Source organism: Melopsittacus undulatus, chromosome 5 (assembly GCF_012275295.1).
Source record: "Melopsittacus undulatus isolate bMelUnd1 chromosome 5, bMelUnd1.mat.Z, whole genome shotgun sequence".
Classification (NCBI taxonomy): domain Eukaryota; kingdom Metazoa; phylum Chordata; class Aves; order Psittaciformes; family Psittaculidae; genus Melopsittacus; species Melopsittacus undulatus.
This window is the reverse complement of record NC_047531.1, coordinates 59,142,093-59,159,628: the sequence shown is the minus strand read 5'-3', so window position 1 is coordinate 59,159,628 and position 17,536 is coordinate 59,142,093. Positions and strand designations below refer to the sequence as shown.

The following is a 17,536-nucleotide window of genomic DNA, read 5'->3' as shown; positions in this document are numbered from 1 at the left end:
TGAGAAACAATGCCTGTCCCAGCACAGCAGAGGTGTGCAGGGCTCTCCTAGCAGAGTGCCAGGGCTGCTGCTGCTGACAGCGATGCTGCAACAGCAGCACTACCACACTGCACCACCTAACGTATAAATACACTGGATACATTGGTCAGCTGCTTTGGTGCTAACTCAGGAACAGGTTAGGTGACACTGCAGTAAACGTGTGTAAGCTTTAAGTTGCTTCATTTAAAAAGAGTGCAGGGAAACAATCTTTCCTCATATATGCTAATGGTACCTACACTGTCCCTGCCCCCCCAACTCATCTTCTCCTAAACATAAACTCAGGGGCTAGCACACTCACCCAAAACCTGTGAGGTCTCAATGGCCTTTGACTGAGGGAATTCATAGCTATTTCACCCTCCTCTTTCACAGGATAAAAGCAAATGAAGACAGGCTGTCTTCAACTCCTTTTATAAATGAAGTCCTAATTTTTATATTTAATTCTTTGGAGAAAGATGAGTGCATAAAAGCAGATGTTTGGAGTACTCAGCTGTGAGAGACAAGTTCTGGTTCCAGGTGTCTGCTCCAAGGACTGTTCAAGTGAACTGCCCCCATCACACAGGCCTACCTCCAGAGTTATTTGGAGGATCAAGGCTTAAGCTAAATCGTCCTTAAATATAGGTGACTTGATTTATTAAATCAATAATAAATCAACTGAACCAGCAGAGACTGAGAATTTCTTCCAACTGTATGAGCGCCCAGTCACAAGGGCAGCAGTGCAAAACTCATTACTCAGTTCTGCACTCATTAATGTTTGAATGACTAAGGTACTGAAATGCAATACAGAAGGAACATTAATTTTATAGAAGGTAATGAACTCAAATTCAGAAACCAACCTTTTCCGTGCACCACTGTAAAAATATTTTGCATTTACTAGATACATATTTTATGTCTTCAAAGTGCTAACATTTTTTAATGAATTATGAAATCCTCAGGAGAATTACTTAAAGTTGCATACCCATGTGCTGAAGAGGAAGGAACCAGGGAAAGAAAAAAGGTTAAGTGAGTATCTGAGGCCAGTAAATAGGCAGTAGGAGGGAGAATGGGGATTAGGCTTCAAACACTCATAATATTCAGCTCTCAAAACATATGCCCTCAAAGAAAAGGAAAAGAATTCAATCTGCCTGCATTTCCACCATAATAAACACAAATACACTTGGGCACTTGGTATTAAGTGACACAGAGGTTCTATGACAAAAAGTTTAACAAAAAGCATTTTCCCAGGTATTATGGTAAATAGCATCAAAAAAATGGCATCAGCTATTGCCTGATTAGTATCAAACATGCACTTATTCTTCCCAAAAGATAAATGCTTGCAAGTAATATCGCAGCAAGATCCTGCTATCATAATACTGTTCCTGTGATAACTACAGATTTCCCATGTATGAAGGATTTTGATGGCTTTAAACTGACAGAGTGTAGATTTAAACATTAGGAAAAAATTGTTTACTGTGAGGGTGATGAGACACTGGCACAGGTTGCCCAGAGAAGCTCTGGCTGCCACATCCCAGGAAGCATTCAAGGACAGGTTGGATGGGATTTGAGCAACCTGGTCTAGTGGAGGGTGTCTCTGCCCATGACAGGGGGGTTGGAACTGGATGTTCTTTAAGGTCCCTTCCAACCTCAACCATTCTATGATTCTACGATTCCCCTACTTGGTCACCATGGGACACAACTCTGATGGGCAGGAGGGGCAAAGAAAGGGGAAAAGGAATGGCTTGCAGTGCACAACTCCTGCCATCTGCTGCCTGTGATACAGGTGGGTGGTTAACAGTGTGAGAGGGAGAGAGGTGAAGCTCCGTATTACCTGCTCTCCTCTCATCCATCTCACTTCCCTTCCCACCATTCTGACATGGTCTCCTAATCACTTTATGACTGTCTTTAAAAGGAATTGCTTAAAGACATTTACACTTCTCCTGTTTATTTAACTTAACCTACTTGATTTCAATAAAACATTCATGTAAGAATATTTCTTACTGTTCTGGCTAATTTCCATCATGACAGAAGACAATATGGTTTAATTACTTCAGACACTTATAGTAAAGTCAGTAGCCAATCATGTTACAAAGTGTTTGCACATTTCCATCTGCTTCAAGTCTTTCTAATCACTCACATGTTTACTGGAAAAGCTGTAGAACAGTACATATACAGGTCTTCAAGGTGGTAGGCTATGTTGGAGACAACCTAGTGTTTCATAAAGTGAATCAGGGAAGACTTGGTTCATAATCTGAAGACAGAATAACTGTACTGAAAGTGATCACAAACCAGTAAAAGTAATCATGGAAATTACATATTTTCTAGGGAGAGGAAAGCAATACCTGGACAGCATATGCAGAAGGATCTGGGTGAAAGGCAGTCCTGATGTATTCAGCACAGCTCAATGAATTCATTGGCACTTCAGGAGGTGTTAAAGATTCACCTAAACTAGGAGCAATTATCCTCAGAAAGTCACAGAACATAAAGAAAGGACCAAAGAAGACCTAAAAGAATGTTTTAAGATGGGAGAAAAGCAAGATTCAGAAGGTTATAGCCAGCCTAACAACAGGGAGCAGCAAATTATTAAAAATATTTAGAAACTCAGTCACCATCCCCTGGTCCTTGTGGCCTATGAAGCCTTCTGACATTGGACACCTGAAATAAACACTTAGGAATACGTGCATGTGTGTGTATATCTGTACCTATGTATATCTTTCTGAGAATTACAAAGAAAAAGCATAATATTGCCTAACGTGTTAACTGAGACAGCTTCTATGGGCCAAGGGAAATTCAAGATGTTCATAATGAGGTTGTTCAGTATGAATCATCTCAGATTGAATTTCCTTCCTTTGTTGGAAAACTGGCTGACTAAATCAGCAGCAGCAAGGAGAAGCACAGCAGGACTTGAACACTGACTATGTGACTCCTGATGCAGCAACACAGTGCATGCCCCATATACAAACTACCCTGAATCAAAATGCACAAGAAGTTGAAGTGCACAGTTAGAGAATAATTATCAGTATTTAAGCACACCTGGACTGAAACAAGCAGAGGCGATCTGAAATGACCTGCTCCATTCCATGGCTTGGAGGAATGCTCAGGCTCTCTAGGCAGGATCCAGAAGTGAGAGATTTTGAAGAATGGGTCAAGAACTGAAAATGGACTTGGTGAACTACAGAAACCAGTCAGACGAAATTCAGTAATCTGAGAGTATTCCTTGGAAATGTGAGATTAAGTACACAAGTAAAGTAGCAAATAAATTAGCAGAACAATTTAAGAGGGAGGTGGGGAGAGGACACAAGAAGATCTGGAAGTTTTAGTATACTTCAAATTGAACACAGCAGTTCTGCAAAAGGGCAAGTAAATAAATCACAGGATAATTCAGGCTGCAAGGGAGCTCATGAAGTCTCCATTCCAACCCCAGCTCAGAGCAGGAGCAGCTGTGAGATGGGATCAGGTTGCTCAGGGCTTTAGCCAGTCAGACCTTGAAAACCTCCAAGAACAGAGACTGGACAGCCTCTGTGAGCAACCTGTTCTGCTGCTTGCCTGTCCTCCTGGGGAAGAAGTTTCTCTTGGCATCAAGTCAGTGCCTCTCCTCTTTCAGTTCAGTATGCAAAGATGCCTCTTCTCTTGCCAGCCCTGGTCACCCAGCCTCTCCTTAGAGGGCAGCTGATCCAGCTCCCAGCCATCTTGGGTGGCCTTTTGCTGAGTTGCCCTCTCCTAACTAAAAATTCCCAGTTATTAAATAAAAGCAGCATACTCTCACACATGGGAAGGAACCTTTCTGCCATATGGGGCAGCTACCAGTGAGGTCTCATACAGGGCGGCATCCAGTATTAGCAACTGCACTGCAAAAAGGATGGAGGCAGACTGAGGGAATCCAGGAGGGAGTAACAATAACCAGAAGCCTAGAAAACACCAGGGCTTGGAGCTGGTTACAGGGTCCCAGTGGTCTGTTCACCCCTCAGCTGGTCTGACTAGACACTGTTGGCGACTTCTGTTGCTTTCTCCACCTCTCCTTAGCAAGGCTGCCCTCTCTTGCATTTCCACATTGCAGAGCTAGTGCACAGGGAGAAGAGGAGCTGCTGAACATAACCACTTGACTTATTCCTCCACTGCCTCATCTTCTGTGTCTCACCACAGGGCTGAGCCTTGGGAAATTGCTCCCATCTCCTGGTGCTGCATCTCCAGCAAGGCACAGAAGGGAAAGAAATAGCAGCAAACCCCACTCCCTCTGATGTACATTATCTAACTAGCTAGCTGTAATTCAGTCTAGCTCCAGAAATTTGGATCAAATCCCAGAAAAATCACTCTTGGCATGCTGAACAATCTTTAAAGGTGTAACAGCTGAAAGAAACAAATGAAAACCGGATGAATGGGGCTGTCTGGCCCCTTCTGTAATCGTCACTCCAAATGTTTCAGGACTGTGGGAGAGCAGTTGTGCTGTCTCAATGTCTGCTGCTTCCCTGAATGTTCCCAAAGCTCTGGGGAGAGCTTGTCTTACCAGCAGGAATGATCACAGATCCTCTTTTGAAAACAAGATCCTCAGAGACAAAGAGTGAAATTTGAAATCAGTATTTCCTTTAGAAAAGCAGAAACCAGAAATACCATTTCTTATTAGAATAAGTACATATGGTTTTCATTGGTATATTTCTTCGCTTCTCCTGAAAATATTTTACATGAAGATTTCCAGAAAATCACTGTCCATCTTGGAATGGCTTCGTTGCAGGCAGGCAGTGGAGTGAGCAGTGACACCTCACTCCATGGCAATACATCCAGCGAGGTTTCACAAGAAGGTGCGTGCCATGGCAAGCACACCCCATGAAAGGAGATGACTGGCCCAGGACCACAGTGAGCCTGCAAAGACTGTCTCTTCCAGCCCATGGCAGGGCAAGAAGCAAAGCCTCACCCCACACCAGCGTCAGTGCTCAAGGTCCCACGCACCTCCACCTCATGCTCCACGCAGGGCCATGATTTGCACATTTTTCTCTGAAAAGATTAAAAATACAGCTGTGCTTCTCTCTCAACTAGTTGACACCTTCCTTAATGCAATGGCCATCTTTTCCTATAGGCAGGCAGCTCTCATTTGATTTTGATTCGGCAACCAGGAGCTGGGTTCCCCCTGGGGAGGATGGACTAAGGGTCTTCCAAGTGGCTTGCTGAGGCTACAGCTGCCCTGCCCAGCTCCTGCAGGTGCTGTTTACAGCTGCAGCTCTGGTCCCATGTCCCCTGCTGAGCAGCCAAGCTGCTTCTGATGGACATCACCCCTTCTGCTGGCGCTACAAGTGCACCCCAGGCTTTTAGCCTTGGACAGACAATACAAACTTCTGGACAAATGCCACCAGTAAAGATGATGAGACTTTGGGCCCTGAATATTAGGTAAGGCACCTACATTTTAGCTCCCCAAGCCCCCACAGCAACAAAATATTTGGCTTATTCAGAAGAGCACACTAAAGTCTAAGTACTTTTTTCCAGCAGCAAAAAATATCAATGATAGATATTAAAATTCAGCTTTCATACAATCTTTCCAATGTAGGGCTTCTTGTTCACAAGACTGAGTGTGAAAAACAGTAAATTAATAAAGAACATCTGTCTTCATCTTGAAGGAACATCTGTTCTCTTCTTGGTGTAGTATTTATGGCTTCAGTTTGGATCATTAATACCAAATATAGAAGCGGCTCCCTTAGTTCCATATGCTGAAGCAGCATGTAGGTATGATTAACATCACAAAACTTTATCTCTAAATGCTAGCTTCTATAACATTCTAAAAAAAAATTATCTTTCTGTTCAGACAGAAATTACTTAGATTTTTCACAGTGTCTTTATCAGTTTACTTATCCATTAAATACACAGTACCCAAGGGTTTTACAGATGAAAGTTTGCTGAAATTTACAATTCAAGATACAGCCCTCTATGGCACTAATATCTATATGAATTAATAAGACAACTGTCAGTAACATCTATACTATGCAATAGAGTGAGTTACGTGCTTTTCTTTTGATGTTAAATTAAAGGTTGTCATAGTTCAGTCATCTTTCTGTATTAAAAAAAAGCACATAAAAATATGAACCTTAGAGGATTTTGTCTGGGTTTTACGAACTTGTCTTTAAGAGGGCTGTCTCTTCATCCTCACAATAGATACCGCTTTATACTTCTAAAACATGGAAGTAAGAAACCTTAGAAAATAATTTAGAAAACTGTATTTTTGCATTTATTGCTTCTTAAATCTGCTAGTAAAGGATTCTGTTATTTCACTGCTAATTTCAACCCTTGATAAAACCCATTCTTCATTGCTTCTTAGATAATCTCATTTTACATACCAATATTCTCTGGGTCATATTTTCCTTCATTCACTGTGATCTTTAAATCCTTCCAAAGCAGAGAAGGAGACAAAAAAAATATCCAAACAGGAAACAAGCAAATAAAAAAAAATGTCATACTGTGGTTAAAAGTTAAAAGAACTCAAGGTGGGTCTTAGGAGACAGGAGTTTCAGTTTTGGCTACATCAACCTTTTAGTGACATTTCAGCCAGCCTGGAACATCCCTGTACCTCAGTTTTCTTAACTGCAAAATGGAAAACATGATTTTAAATCATATAGCCCCACACTGCACTGGAAATATGAATGCTTTAGTGTCTGTGAAGTATATGGAAGATATTAATGAGTTGAAGGTATTACTTCAGAAAGCATCAAAATTATTTAATTTTTTTAATGAATCAGCCTTTGCTAATTCTGTCTCTTGCTTTTATTATACTTTTCCTCTATTATAGATAAAGATCTCTATCCTCTAGTACTAACTCATTTAAACGACTGTCTCCTGCATATCGATCCTAATCCTGCAATGAAAAATTATCTTATGAAATAATGTTACAAGGCAGAATACAAACAATCAGGATAGCTTTACTTCACACTTACTACCCAGTCATTAAAATGACCTTACATTTAAGCTATCTTGTGTTGCAAGAAAAAAAAAAAAAAAAAAGAAGAAAAAAAAGAAAAACCAGCAGTGAGAGCCTCAGACCAAGGGACCAAAGAACCCAGAAAGGCTTTCAAAATTAAGTCTGGGTTCAGCATCTCTGGGAAAGAACTCCTCTTGCCAGCCTTTGTGAATAACTTCTCCAGCTCTCTGACATCTTAGAGGATCTCTTCCTTCCGTCACAGCCCACTAGGGTGCTCCCCATATGGGCCATGACTAGGTTTATCCTACCAGACAGCTTACTCTGACTCATAACCAGTGTTTTCTCCCACAGGCAGGCACAGCCTGGAGCTTTCCCCAGAGCCCTAAAGAGGCGCATGGGGAGAGCATGTGTCAGCATCGGGGTGATGCCTAACCCAGCTCTGCTCCTGCACTGACCAGCGTGGGCAGAGGTGTTTCCTGCATCTCTCTGCTCACCAGCCACAGAGAGGATGCTTCTGTCCCTTGCTCCTGGTAGGGGTGCAGTGCTCCGAACACCACAGCAATAGACTTTATGGATCACAGTAGCTACAGGCACCTTAGATCACTGGCTGAGACAATAAACAGCAACAGCCTCAGGGCTGGCAGTCTGGGATATGCTTGCTGCTAGTACCTAAAGTTTCTCTACTGGCTGGAGAATTACAAATCCTAAAGACTTGACATTTTAATTTTTTTATTGATGTATTTTAATGAACTTATTTATGCTTCCTTTTAACCTCCAAAGCTTTTCCCCACAAATATATTTCCCCCACCTTCCATGGTTTCAGGGGTAAATGAAGAACCCAATACCTTCAGTGGGACTCCTCCTATTGATTTTGGCTTCAAAGTCCTCAGCCTTTGCCTGTATGATTTCAGTTCTATTTAAAGGGTTTAGGTAGTCTTAAGAATTACTTCTGCTATTTTAAACTATGCTAATTTAATCATATTATTCTATGGTTTAGAGGTTCAGAATTGAACATCTACAGTCAAAGATGACTCAGATTACTCAATCCTTTCTGGATTTCTTCTTTCTCTTTTGGAAAACAAACCCTTTCACAGCCTTCTTTATTACTTTTTTGGCAGTTCTGATTTATCCAACCAGACGTCAGAGACTTTCAAAGTTGTATGACCAACTGGAGAATTGGATGGCCAAACCTATTTCAGTGGGGAAACTAAACTGGTTACATGCATTGTTTACATTAGGGCTTTCCCCTCTTAGGTCACAAACAGACTGCCAGTGAATGAAGGTACATGCTAGCCTTGAGACAAAACCACCCACATTAAGTAAATTTAAATCAGTGCTTCCTCCAGGAAACCAAGTGTTGTATTACTTACAAGCAGATTTTATTATGGTTAAGAGAACTGTTTAAACCCATCTAGCAAATCAGAGGAAAACAGATTTAAACTGATATGCTCTTGCTGTAGCAAACACTAGTTGGTATCTGATACAAAGATCAACATGCTTGATGACTTCCACGTAAAAAGCTTAGTGAAAACACAGGCCGTAGTAAAGACAGAAACATCAGATCTCACCATTTTATCAAAATATCTTCAGATTTTAGATTTTAAATTGAGGCTAAAATAGTATTGAAAGCAATACCATGAATAAACTCTCGATACGGTGTTGCCTCTCTCTTCAAGGCTATAACAATACCCAGTAATATCGTCATTAAGAACACAACTAAGACCCTTTGAGAAAATCACAGCATCAAAAGTATCTTTATGCACGTTTCTCTACTATAGCATCCAGTAAACATGCAGATTCAGACAGCAGCATGCAAACAGCCTAGCAAAGAAATGGTTAGGACAAAGAATAATTTCAAAGCAATTCCAATAATCCCTTTAGCTCATTCTGTTTGTGAGATGTATTCTACCGGAAAGCTGGACTAGTATCTCCTCAGAAGTTACGGCTGATCTGACATAAGCCAAAGGAACCTGCAAACTGCAAGGAAGAAGTTGCTAGATAAAAATCCCATTGAACTGAAGGCTCACGATAACAATCAGTTGGATCTCCTTTATTTTCCAGAAACCATTATTTTACCTTTAATTTCAAAGGGTCTTTGGGGGAAAAGATTGAAGGAAATATAGTTCATTTTACCAAAGCATATATTGTAAAAAATAAATTTAAAACTCTATTTTTGGCCTAGAATGGTTGAATAAATCCCTGATTAGCCTCTTAATGGGGTGAGTCCAATTTAGTGAGAATGATCACCAGAGGGAGTCATTGACTTTCCCATTAAAGTCAAATGGAATTTTACATATATCAGGAGTGTAGAATTTGGGGGCAGAGCTGAGAAAGACTCCAAACAGATTGGAGTTCAGGGACTAACACAAAACACCATTTTCTGGATTTCATCTGAACCAATTTTCCCCTTTGGAGTCCCAAAGGATGGCTGCTATATTCCACTGTGAAAGTCAGAGAGAAGGCACTGAAGTAATTCATTCAGTGGGTACACACTCCCACAAAACAAACAAAAAAAAAGATTAAAAAAACCAACAAAAACCAAACAAAAATCCCAGCACTTAATTGATTTTAAAGTGGTTTGGAGTGGTGCAAATACTAACTGCTCGGTTTTCTCTTTGGGTATGCAACATATCACAGTCCTTCCAGAAAAGCAATTTTTAAAAACCCAAAGAAAATCTCCAAGTGCCATACATGAGAGTGTATCATACCTCTTGGGAATATCAGGACTTCCAACATGAAAATAAAAGAGTGAAAAGGAGACAGGAAGAATTCAATGTTAGTGACTAATAGAGGAAGTGAGAATAGGGATTTGTGAACCAAGTGATAAAATGAACTAAGTACATGAAGCAGTCTACTCAGCCAGAAGGAAGTGTGTATTTCATGCTCAAACACCTAAATTTCATGACTTTCAAAGAAATATTTTCATGCTAAGAACTGGGCTTTTCCCTGTTGGACTTTTGTGTTCTTGCCACAAAAGCCAAACAGACTTCAGTTTGAAAACAAGATCACTCACTAGGCAACTTTCCCCTTAATTTTGTACAATAAGATTATTCAGCAGAAAATCAGGAGATTAAGGAAAGACATGGAAATAATCCCACCCAACCAAATGCAATTTCAGCTCCCCAGAAATATCCTCTGAACAAATGGAATTCAATTTGTTTCTGTGTTCCCAGGTAACAGCAGCACCTTGTTTTGCTGTTTATTTAATTACTTCTTCTTGTTCATGCAATTAGCTAACAGAATGCAGCCTTTGTTCATTATAACACAGTTATTTGCATAGTGTTTTCCATTTTGAGGCTGAATTTTTGATAGAGACTCTATTTTGGGCTGTGGCAGGCAGAGAACCATTGGGAAGCCTCGCAGGGCAGCATGCAGCAACCTGCTCCCTCGTGGAGTGAGTCGCTCCAGGAACCGCACTGCCTGCCCATCTGCTTCTGACAGTAAATCAAAGCCTTATTTCCAACAACCACTGCAAAGCACAGCTTGGCTTAAGACCTGTCTTTCATCATGTGCACCACCAAAAAACAGCTGAGTTCATCCTTAAGCATTTTCAGCAACAGGCTGTCCAAGCTTAACTTTACTGCCATTTAGAACAGTTCAAGACATCATGCTTGCCAATGTATGCCTGACTTGAAATTAACAGCACTCTTTTTCTGTTGGGGTGAAAACTATTAGAGATGGAGGCTTTCTTTTATGAACAGCTTGATTTAGCATTCAGTTGAGTCTAGTGCTGTTGCGATGCTGAACTAAATAGTTGCATTGTTAAATCTTTTTTTAAACACTCGAGATATATCCCCAGATCACAAAGTTTAGCAGAATGCTGACCCTCTCCATTAAAAAATACAGCAGTTACTGTCCTCCAAGTCCTCTGAGTTTCTGGCAGTGAACTGATGTCAGCTTATTTTTATCTAGGTTGCTCAGAAATTGAGGAATCTGCACCTTCTTACAGAAATGAGAGGCAGAGTCAGTGCTGGTGGGAATCTGCATGCTCTGGTGCGCTGAAGGCACCTTCATCTCAGCCTCCATCTAAACACCCCCAAAACTCTGCCTCTCAGGAGAAACCACACACCAATTTACACTATTTGAAATACAGAGAACTGGAATAGACAGCTTGGAAAAATTGTTAATCTCTGTAGTTTACAATTCACCCTTCATATATGACCCACAGCTAGGGTTAGGTTTAGTTGTAAGCAATTGCAGCTAGGTGCAGCCTTTTAATGGCATCGTTTTAATCCTACCTGTGCCATCTGCCTCTCCAGCTTTGACCGGGGAATATCATCAAAATAGTTTTCATTTCTTCTTCTCCTTGCATCACCCTGCATGATAATGTGGGGAACGTCCAGGGAGCCACCAGTAGTGAACGTGCTTTGGCTAAGTGATGGAGACAACTGAGGAGGAGTGTGGTTACCACTGGGTTCCTGGGCAGAGAGGAGAAAAATGCAGTGTAAGAACAGCATACTGCTGACTTCAAACAACACATTTAAAAGTGTATTTATTTGAATAGTTCTTACTAAAAAATTAAGGAACAATTCCAGAAATAGAGGTTACTGTGGATGGACTTCTGAGTTTCGCTACCTAATGTGCAGAGCCCATGTGGAAGGGAAAATAATTCACTATTTACATCAACTAGTGGCAAATTTCCTCTCTAATGCCTCCCTGTGTAATACATTCTCCCTTCTAGGACTGCTAGATAGATAAAACAGTGAGTTACTCTTTGTCAAGGCCCAAATAAAGCCTTGATTTAGCACTAGTTATTTGTAAGATGAAATACATTCTCACCACTTTTGAGTAGCTACTCTGAGCGTTGAAAGTTATTTGAAAGTGATTTGAACTCTAGCAACATTTCTGGCTGGAAAAAAGCAATGCACGAATGTTTACAAAATAGAGAGACTTTGTTTGCAATTTTCGTAGGTCTTGCAGAACACTCATTTAACTTGAAGTACTGGGTATCAGAAACAAGCTAAATAACGATTCCTAGAATGCATGAAAGCTGCAGAGTACAAATATTTTACAAGGCTTTTCTTGTAATCTGTGCTGAACTGTGACCTTCTATCAGTCAGTGTGCAAATACCACACTGAAATGATACATGAATTCTACCTAATAAACAGCTAAACATGTCCTCCTGATCATACCTTTTATGAGGACCTGCCACCACTCCGCTCACAGCCAGCCATGGTATATATGTTTGGCAACACCTGTTCTCATGCACATCACATCACTTGTTCAAACACCAATTACAAACATTGGTGCCCAGCTCCACTGTTCAACACTGTCTTGGAGACTGCAATCAGCAGGAGCAGAGCTATGGTGAGCTGGCCAGGCAGTCTGCATGCACGCCACCCCAGTGCAGACTGTAAAACACTGTCATAGCAACTGCACAGGGAAACACAGTCTTCTCTCATAGAACCACGGAATGATTAAAGCTGGAAAGGACCTTAGGATCATCTAGTTCTAATCCCACTGGGCTCAATTTATCTGACACAAGATTTCTCCGATAGTAAGCTCTTTGGAGGCAGAATGCACCCAGGAGTGTGTTTGCAAAGTGCAGAACTTGCATAAATTACCTACTGCTGTAATACTGTATTTCAACACTGAACAACAAGAAAGGACCTGAAGATACTAGAGTACGAAAAGACCTGCTCCAGTGTGCACGGAGGGTATAAAGACTTGCCTTTAAAGAAAGAATTAAAGTGGATATTTAATGCATTATTACCTTGGAGCAAACCTAACTGTGAAAAGCATCAAGATACTTTACTCCATGCTGTTAAGAAACAAGATCTGGTGTAAGAAACCAAAGAGCTGTGATGTCTTTCAAATGGAAAGGGAAGTTGCAGTTTGTTGCATGTGTTCAAGTGATAGTAACATCTGATGTTAGTATTTGAAGTGTAGGAGTCTACATGACATTATTCCTTACAATCACAGTAATGGATCTGAATTTACCATTTGGTTAACTAAGATCAGGGATATATAGTTGTTTAGCAACTTTCAATTAACTGTTGTGGGTGTTTTTTTGTTGTGTTGGGGTTTTGTTTTGTTTTTAATTTCTAAATTCTCTAGCTTTTGTATAATGAGAGAGAAGCACCTGACATTTCCCAGAGCAAAAAAAAGGAGTGTTTTCCTCTTAGGAATAATCTTTTTCCCTCCTTCACAAAAATCCACCTACATTTGGCCCAGTTAAAAGCTTCTGGAAAGCTGTCATCCGCACACGCTCAGCAGGTTTGGTGAGGCACAACATCTAAAACCTACCCTCCACTGGCCTGAGTAGATGGTGCATATGCTTCTGCCCTGAAAATAACCTGAGTACAGAGGCTCCAATTGAGATCTTTTATAATGACTGTTACCTACTGCTCCAACCAGGTAGGTAACCCCTCTCTCTGCTCTGAATCACAATTCACCCACTATGAGTAGACTGACAGAGCCACCAACACATCAAAGTTACAAATGACCATGCAATGAATGGACATACAGGTTCCAGCTCTCATCGAGCTTTTCATATTTTATCAAACTGCATATAAAGAGGAAACTCAGATATCTATATTGGAAAATTGCTGGCAAGGCAATACAGACAAGAATTACAAAGTCAAAAAATAAAAGAATTACAGTGCCTCTGCATTATGGAACAGTATGTAATTTTATGATTTTATGCTATTTTCTCAAAGTCATCCTTCACAGCACAGATGGATCCTCAATGTGCAGCACGTTGTCATATAGTCAGCACAGTATTATCATTAGTTATTGTGTAGTCAGTATTTTATTCTCACCTCTTTCCATGGCCCCAAGCCCCTTCCCTAAACTTTATTCAAACCCTGCTCTGAAGATAGCATGACTAATATCATCATTTTCGTGATACTCATACTGCTTTACAAACGTCAATTTATTTCCACCGCACCCTCTGACTTCTGGCATTTCTAATTACCATTTTTGTGTGGGGGACCTGAGACACACAGATAAAGGTTAAAAAATATAAGTCACTTTGGATGCCTGAGCACAATATCTATTGCCTGGTTTTCCAAGTGCTTGTATTCAAAACTCTGCTTCTATTGACCTAATTTGCAGCACTGTGTGCTCAGCACTTGCATAAATCAGACTCTAGACTCCAGTCAAATAAGTAGAATGTTGGTAATGTACAATTAGTGACTGTTTATGAGGCAATTATCTAAATAACTTACTGAGTGTTATCCAGGGGCTTCGTAGCAAGAGCAGGTGTAAATCTGTATTTTCACAGGTACAACTATTCCTTTAATCATGAGTCTGTCTCCCATTCTTCCCTCATTCCACTTCCTCACTCCATGCCCACTTTCTCATCTCCTTAACGAATCAGCAGACCAGGAATGCCAGTGCAGGTTCTATCATGGCCTCAGTACCGTCCTACTGTTAGTCACCAGACAGTCATATCATGCTTCCACCCTGTTGCTAATGCACAGACACATGCTCTGCAGGATGCCTGATCATATATTTAACTGTTAAACCTGCTTCATTTTCACCTCTCAGTCCTGCTAATCATGTAAAGCTGGAACTACATAGGTCAAGACTGGAAGGGAGCTTAAGAAATCCCCAGGCTGCAAGATTGTATACGTAACCCGAGACCCAACATTTTCTAACTTTGAGTATATGACTTTGAAATAAAAATAACTTTTATTTAGTATACAGTTATGGGAATAACATATTTTGTGGATATTTATAATCTTTGCTTTTCCTCAATATTTGATATTTTTTTCTTTAAAATATTTTAAAGAGTCAAAAAAGATGAAGTGTCACCCACGCTTTAGGTTGATCTTGGGACCTTAAAAGTAGACATTTTAAACAACAAATGATCTTCTTCTACTGATCTAGAGCAACTGCTCTAGTGAAAGTTGTTCCTGCCCATGGCACTGGAATAGGACCTAGATGATCTTTAAGATCTCTTTCAATCCAAACCATTCTATGATTTATTATAAAACAATCTTCTATTTGAAGCATCAGACAGTTTATTTAAACCAATTTTCAAGCTAAAAATTATTGCAAACTACAGATTAAATACTATTGCCTTGTTTTGTCTGAAATGGCAAAGTAGCAGTTGATGGGAAAGAAAACCTTAATCCAAACCTATATCCTCCTCTTTAGGATTCTCTGTAAAGACTCAAATACCATGAGGTGATGAATGACACTTAGCACTTGCCTGTATCAGTAGCTCTAGCAGTGGAGCAGCAGAATACTTTTAATCTTTTTGACTACAGATGGAGGAAATTCAGTTTCCTTTTCACTATTAGCTGATAATATACAGTGCCAACCAATAGTAGCATGAGCTGTGGAAACTTTCCCACCTGCTGAAGAGGAACTAATTCCCCAGTGCAAAGCACTGAAAGTACTGAGCAAAAATGTGCAATATTAAAATTATTTCTCTTTCCTGAGAGTGTTTTAACACCTGCCATGCATCAGGAATAATTCACATAATACATAAAATACAAGAAAAATATTCACATTTGTGCAAAGTGCCTGAGAGCAGAGTGTTACAGTTTTGCGAGACCTTTTTCAAAATGGCATTAGGAATAGGTTGAATATGGGGCAGGGAATCTAAAACATCTCTATGTGACACCTCAGAATACGCAGGGTGAAAGCAATCTGGTCACAGAAATTATAAGTGTATGTAAAAATAAGCCCTCATTCTGTCTTTCTCTCTTTCTCTTTATACCAGGAAATATTACTTGGGAGCATGGACACTCTGACATTTTGAAATTTAGTCCCAAATGAGATTCCAATCAGAAATGGCAGCTCCATGAAAATAATCAGATCCAATCAAAGGCAAAAGGTGTGACCTAAATTATCAAAATAAAAACTGATGATATGAACTCCCTTGGCGAGAACACAGGGTCATCAGAACACAACTCGATAAAGGTAACAGACAGTAAGGAGGCAAAGGCATTGGATAGGAGAAACACAGTGAATGTGGTGTAACAAGAGAAAATTAAATCTGGTCAACTGTGGAAAAATCACAGGGATATTGCAACAACATTTCTAAAAGAGGGAATACAACTGAAAATTAAAAACAACATGAAACTTGATACACAGAAACATCTTAATGACATTTGTATCTCAGCAACTTCAAGAGGCTCTCCTTAAAGAAAGCATAAACTGTACATCTGAAAAGTAAGTGTAAACATTTGAAAACATTAAAGGAAAATGGTAACTCTCCTCCTGCAACATTGATCGAGTGGGCTGGGATGCCTGGGGGCAAATGTAGATGTGCAGCTTGCACACACCTAGTCCTGAGGTAGTTTCTTAAGCAAAAAAGGTAAGTTGGTACTTCTAAGACACTACTTATTTCATCCTAAGGTAGACATCTGAAATAGGTCAGATGAATCACACTGTACAAAAGACAATTTATCTCTGCTGGCTATATGCCGCGACTGAGCAGGTCAGCCTAGGGTGTCTACACTGTAGCTTCTGAGATGAAGTAAGTTGAACCCCACTCAAAGCAGCTGTTGTTTTCACGTGAGTTGTGAAACGCTTGCTGACTTTTTGAGAAATGCAAACAGATTTTTCAGGGGACTCACCCTGAGGGTTATTGACCGAGGTGGTTTCTGAGGAGGATCTTCGTGAAGCCTGTCTCCCAGAGATGCCAGAACGCGCTTCCGGTGGCCAATCAAGCTGATTTTTAAGACCTGAAATCATAACAAAAAATACCTTGTTGAAAAGAACACACTACAATCATTAAATGAAGACCTATTCAGAGTAAAGCCATTTTCCTCTTAACCCTTTTAACAAGTTAGTCCACTACACAGGCTAAGCAGAGAGAGAGCAGGGCAAGGCAGTCAGCCGAGAAAACGAGAGGCAAGGTCAGAGGAAAAACCCTGCAGAATTAAGGAAGAAGCCAAAGCAAGTATAGATGTGGAAAACTGGGGGAAAAAAATAAATCAAAAATTAATAAGGAGGAAAGGAAAATGAATCAGGAAGAGAAGGCAGCAGAGATGGAGCAGAAACAAGGGAGAGGGAGAAAGAGACGGGAGAAGGAATTGCAGAGGTGCAGGCAAACAGTGAATGATGAAGATTAAGAGGATTCACAGGATAGATGAGAAAGGGAGTGAGTAACAGCCAGCAAATGCTTAGAGAAGGCAAGAAGGGAGAAAAGGAAACTCACAGTGAATAAACGTTAGCACTTTTAATTCAATTCACCGTGCCTTTCACAGGTAATCTCTGAATGACACATACAGTTTGAATTATCATGTAGACTCATCCTTGCATAAGAAACACAGGATGTACAAACTTCATCCTGGAGGTGTATTACTTTTATCAGATGCAATGAAAAACATCTCTGTTGCACACAAATGTGACTGTCAGTGGACAGATTCAAATACATTGTGCTTGTCCAAACTCCAAGAACACTGACAAAAAGGTGTACTGAATTTACTGCAGCCACTCCTCACTTGTATCTCTCTGTGTTCCTGCCACATACAACCCCACAACTGCTCTCAGGAAAACAGAGGGCAGAAGCAGCAAGTTGGAAAATCAAACATTAATGGGAAAAAAACCCATCATATTTTGTTGCTATTCTTTCATGGTTACAATGCCTTAATTGTAGAAGCAAACCTCTGCTCTGCAGTCGTGTCCTCATGTAACACTTCCAGACTGTATATATGGTTTCATAC

The 17,536-nt window shown here is 40.3% G+C and overlaps 1 protein-coding gene across 14 annotated transcripts in view; it reads right to left on the bottom strand.

The window, feature by feature from the left end:
• ANKS1B (ankyrin repeat and sterile alpha motif domain containing 1B) overlaps positions 1–17,536 on the bottom strand; it is a 232,742-nt gene that overhangs the window by 33,747 nt on the left and 181,459 nt on the right. For 6 of the 14 annotated variants that reach the window (XM_034062868.1, XM_034062870.1, XM_034062869.1 and 3 more), the window contains exons 4-5: positions 16,445–16,552; positions 11,149–11,328 (exon numbers count right to left, since the gene is read on the bottom strand). The exons of 3 other annotated variants lie outside the window; for them this stretch is intronic. In XM_034062868.1, the coding sequence (XP_033918759.1) occupies positions 11,149–11,328; positions 16,445–16,552 (288 nt within the window). The remainder of the gene's footprint in view (positions 1–11,148; positions 11,329–16,444; positions 16,553–17,536) is intronic. 5 more of the 14 variants (XM_034062874.1, XM_034062875.1, XM_034062876.1 and 2 more) reach the window with 1 other exon arrangement.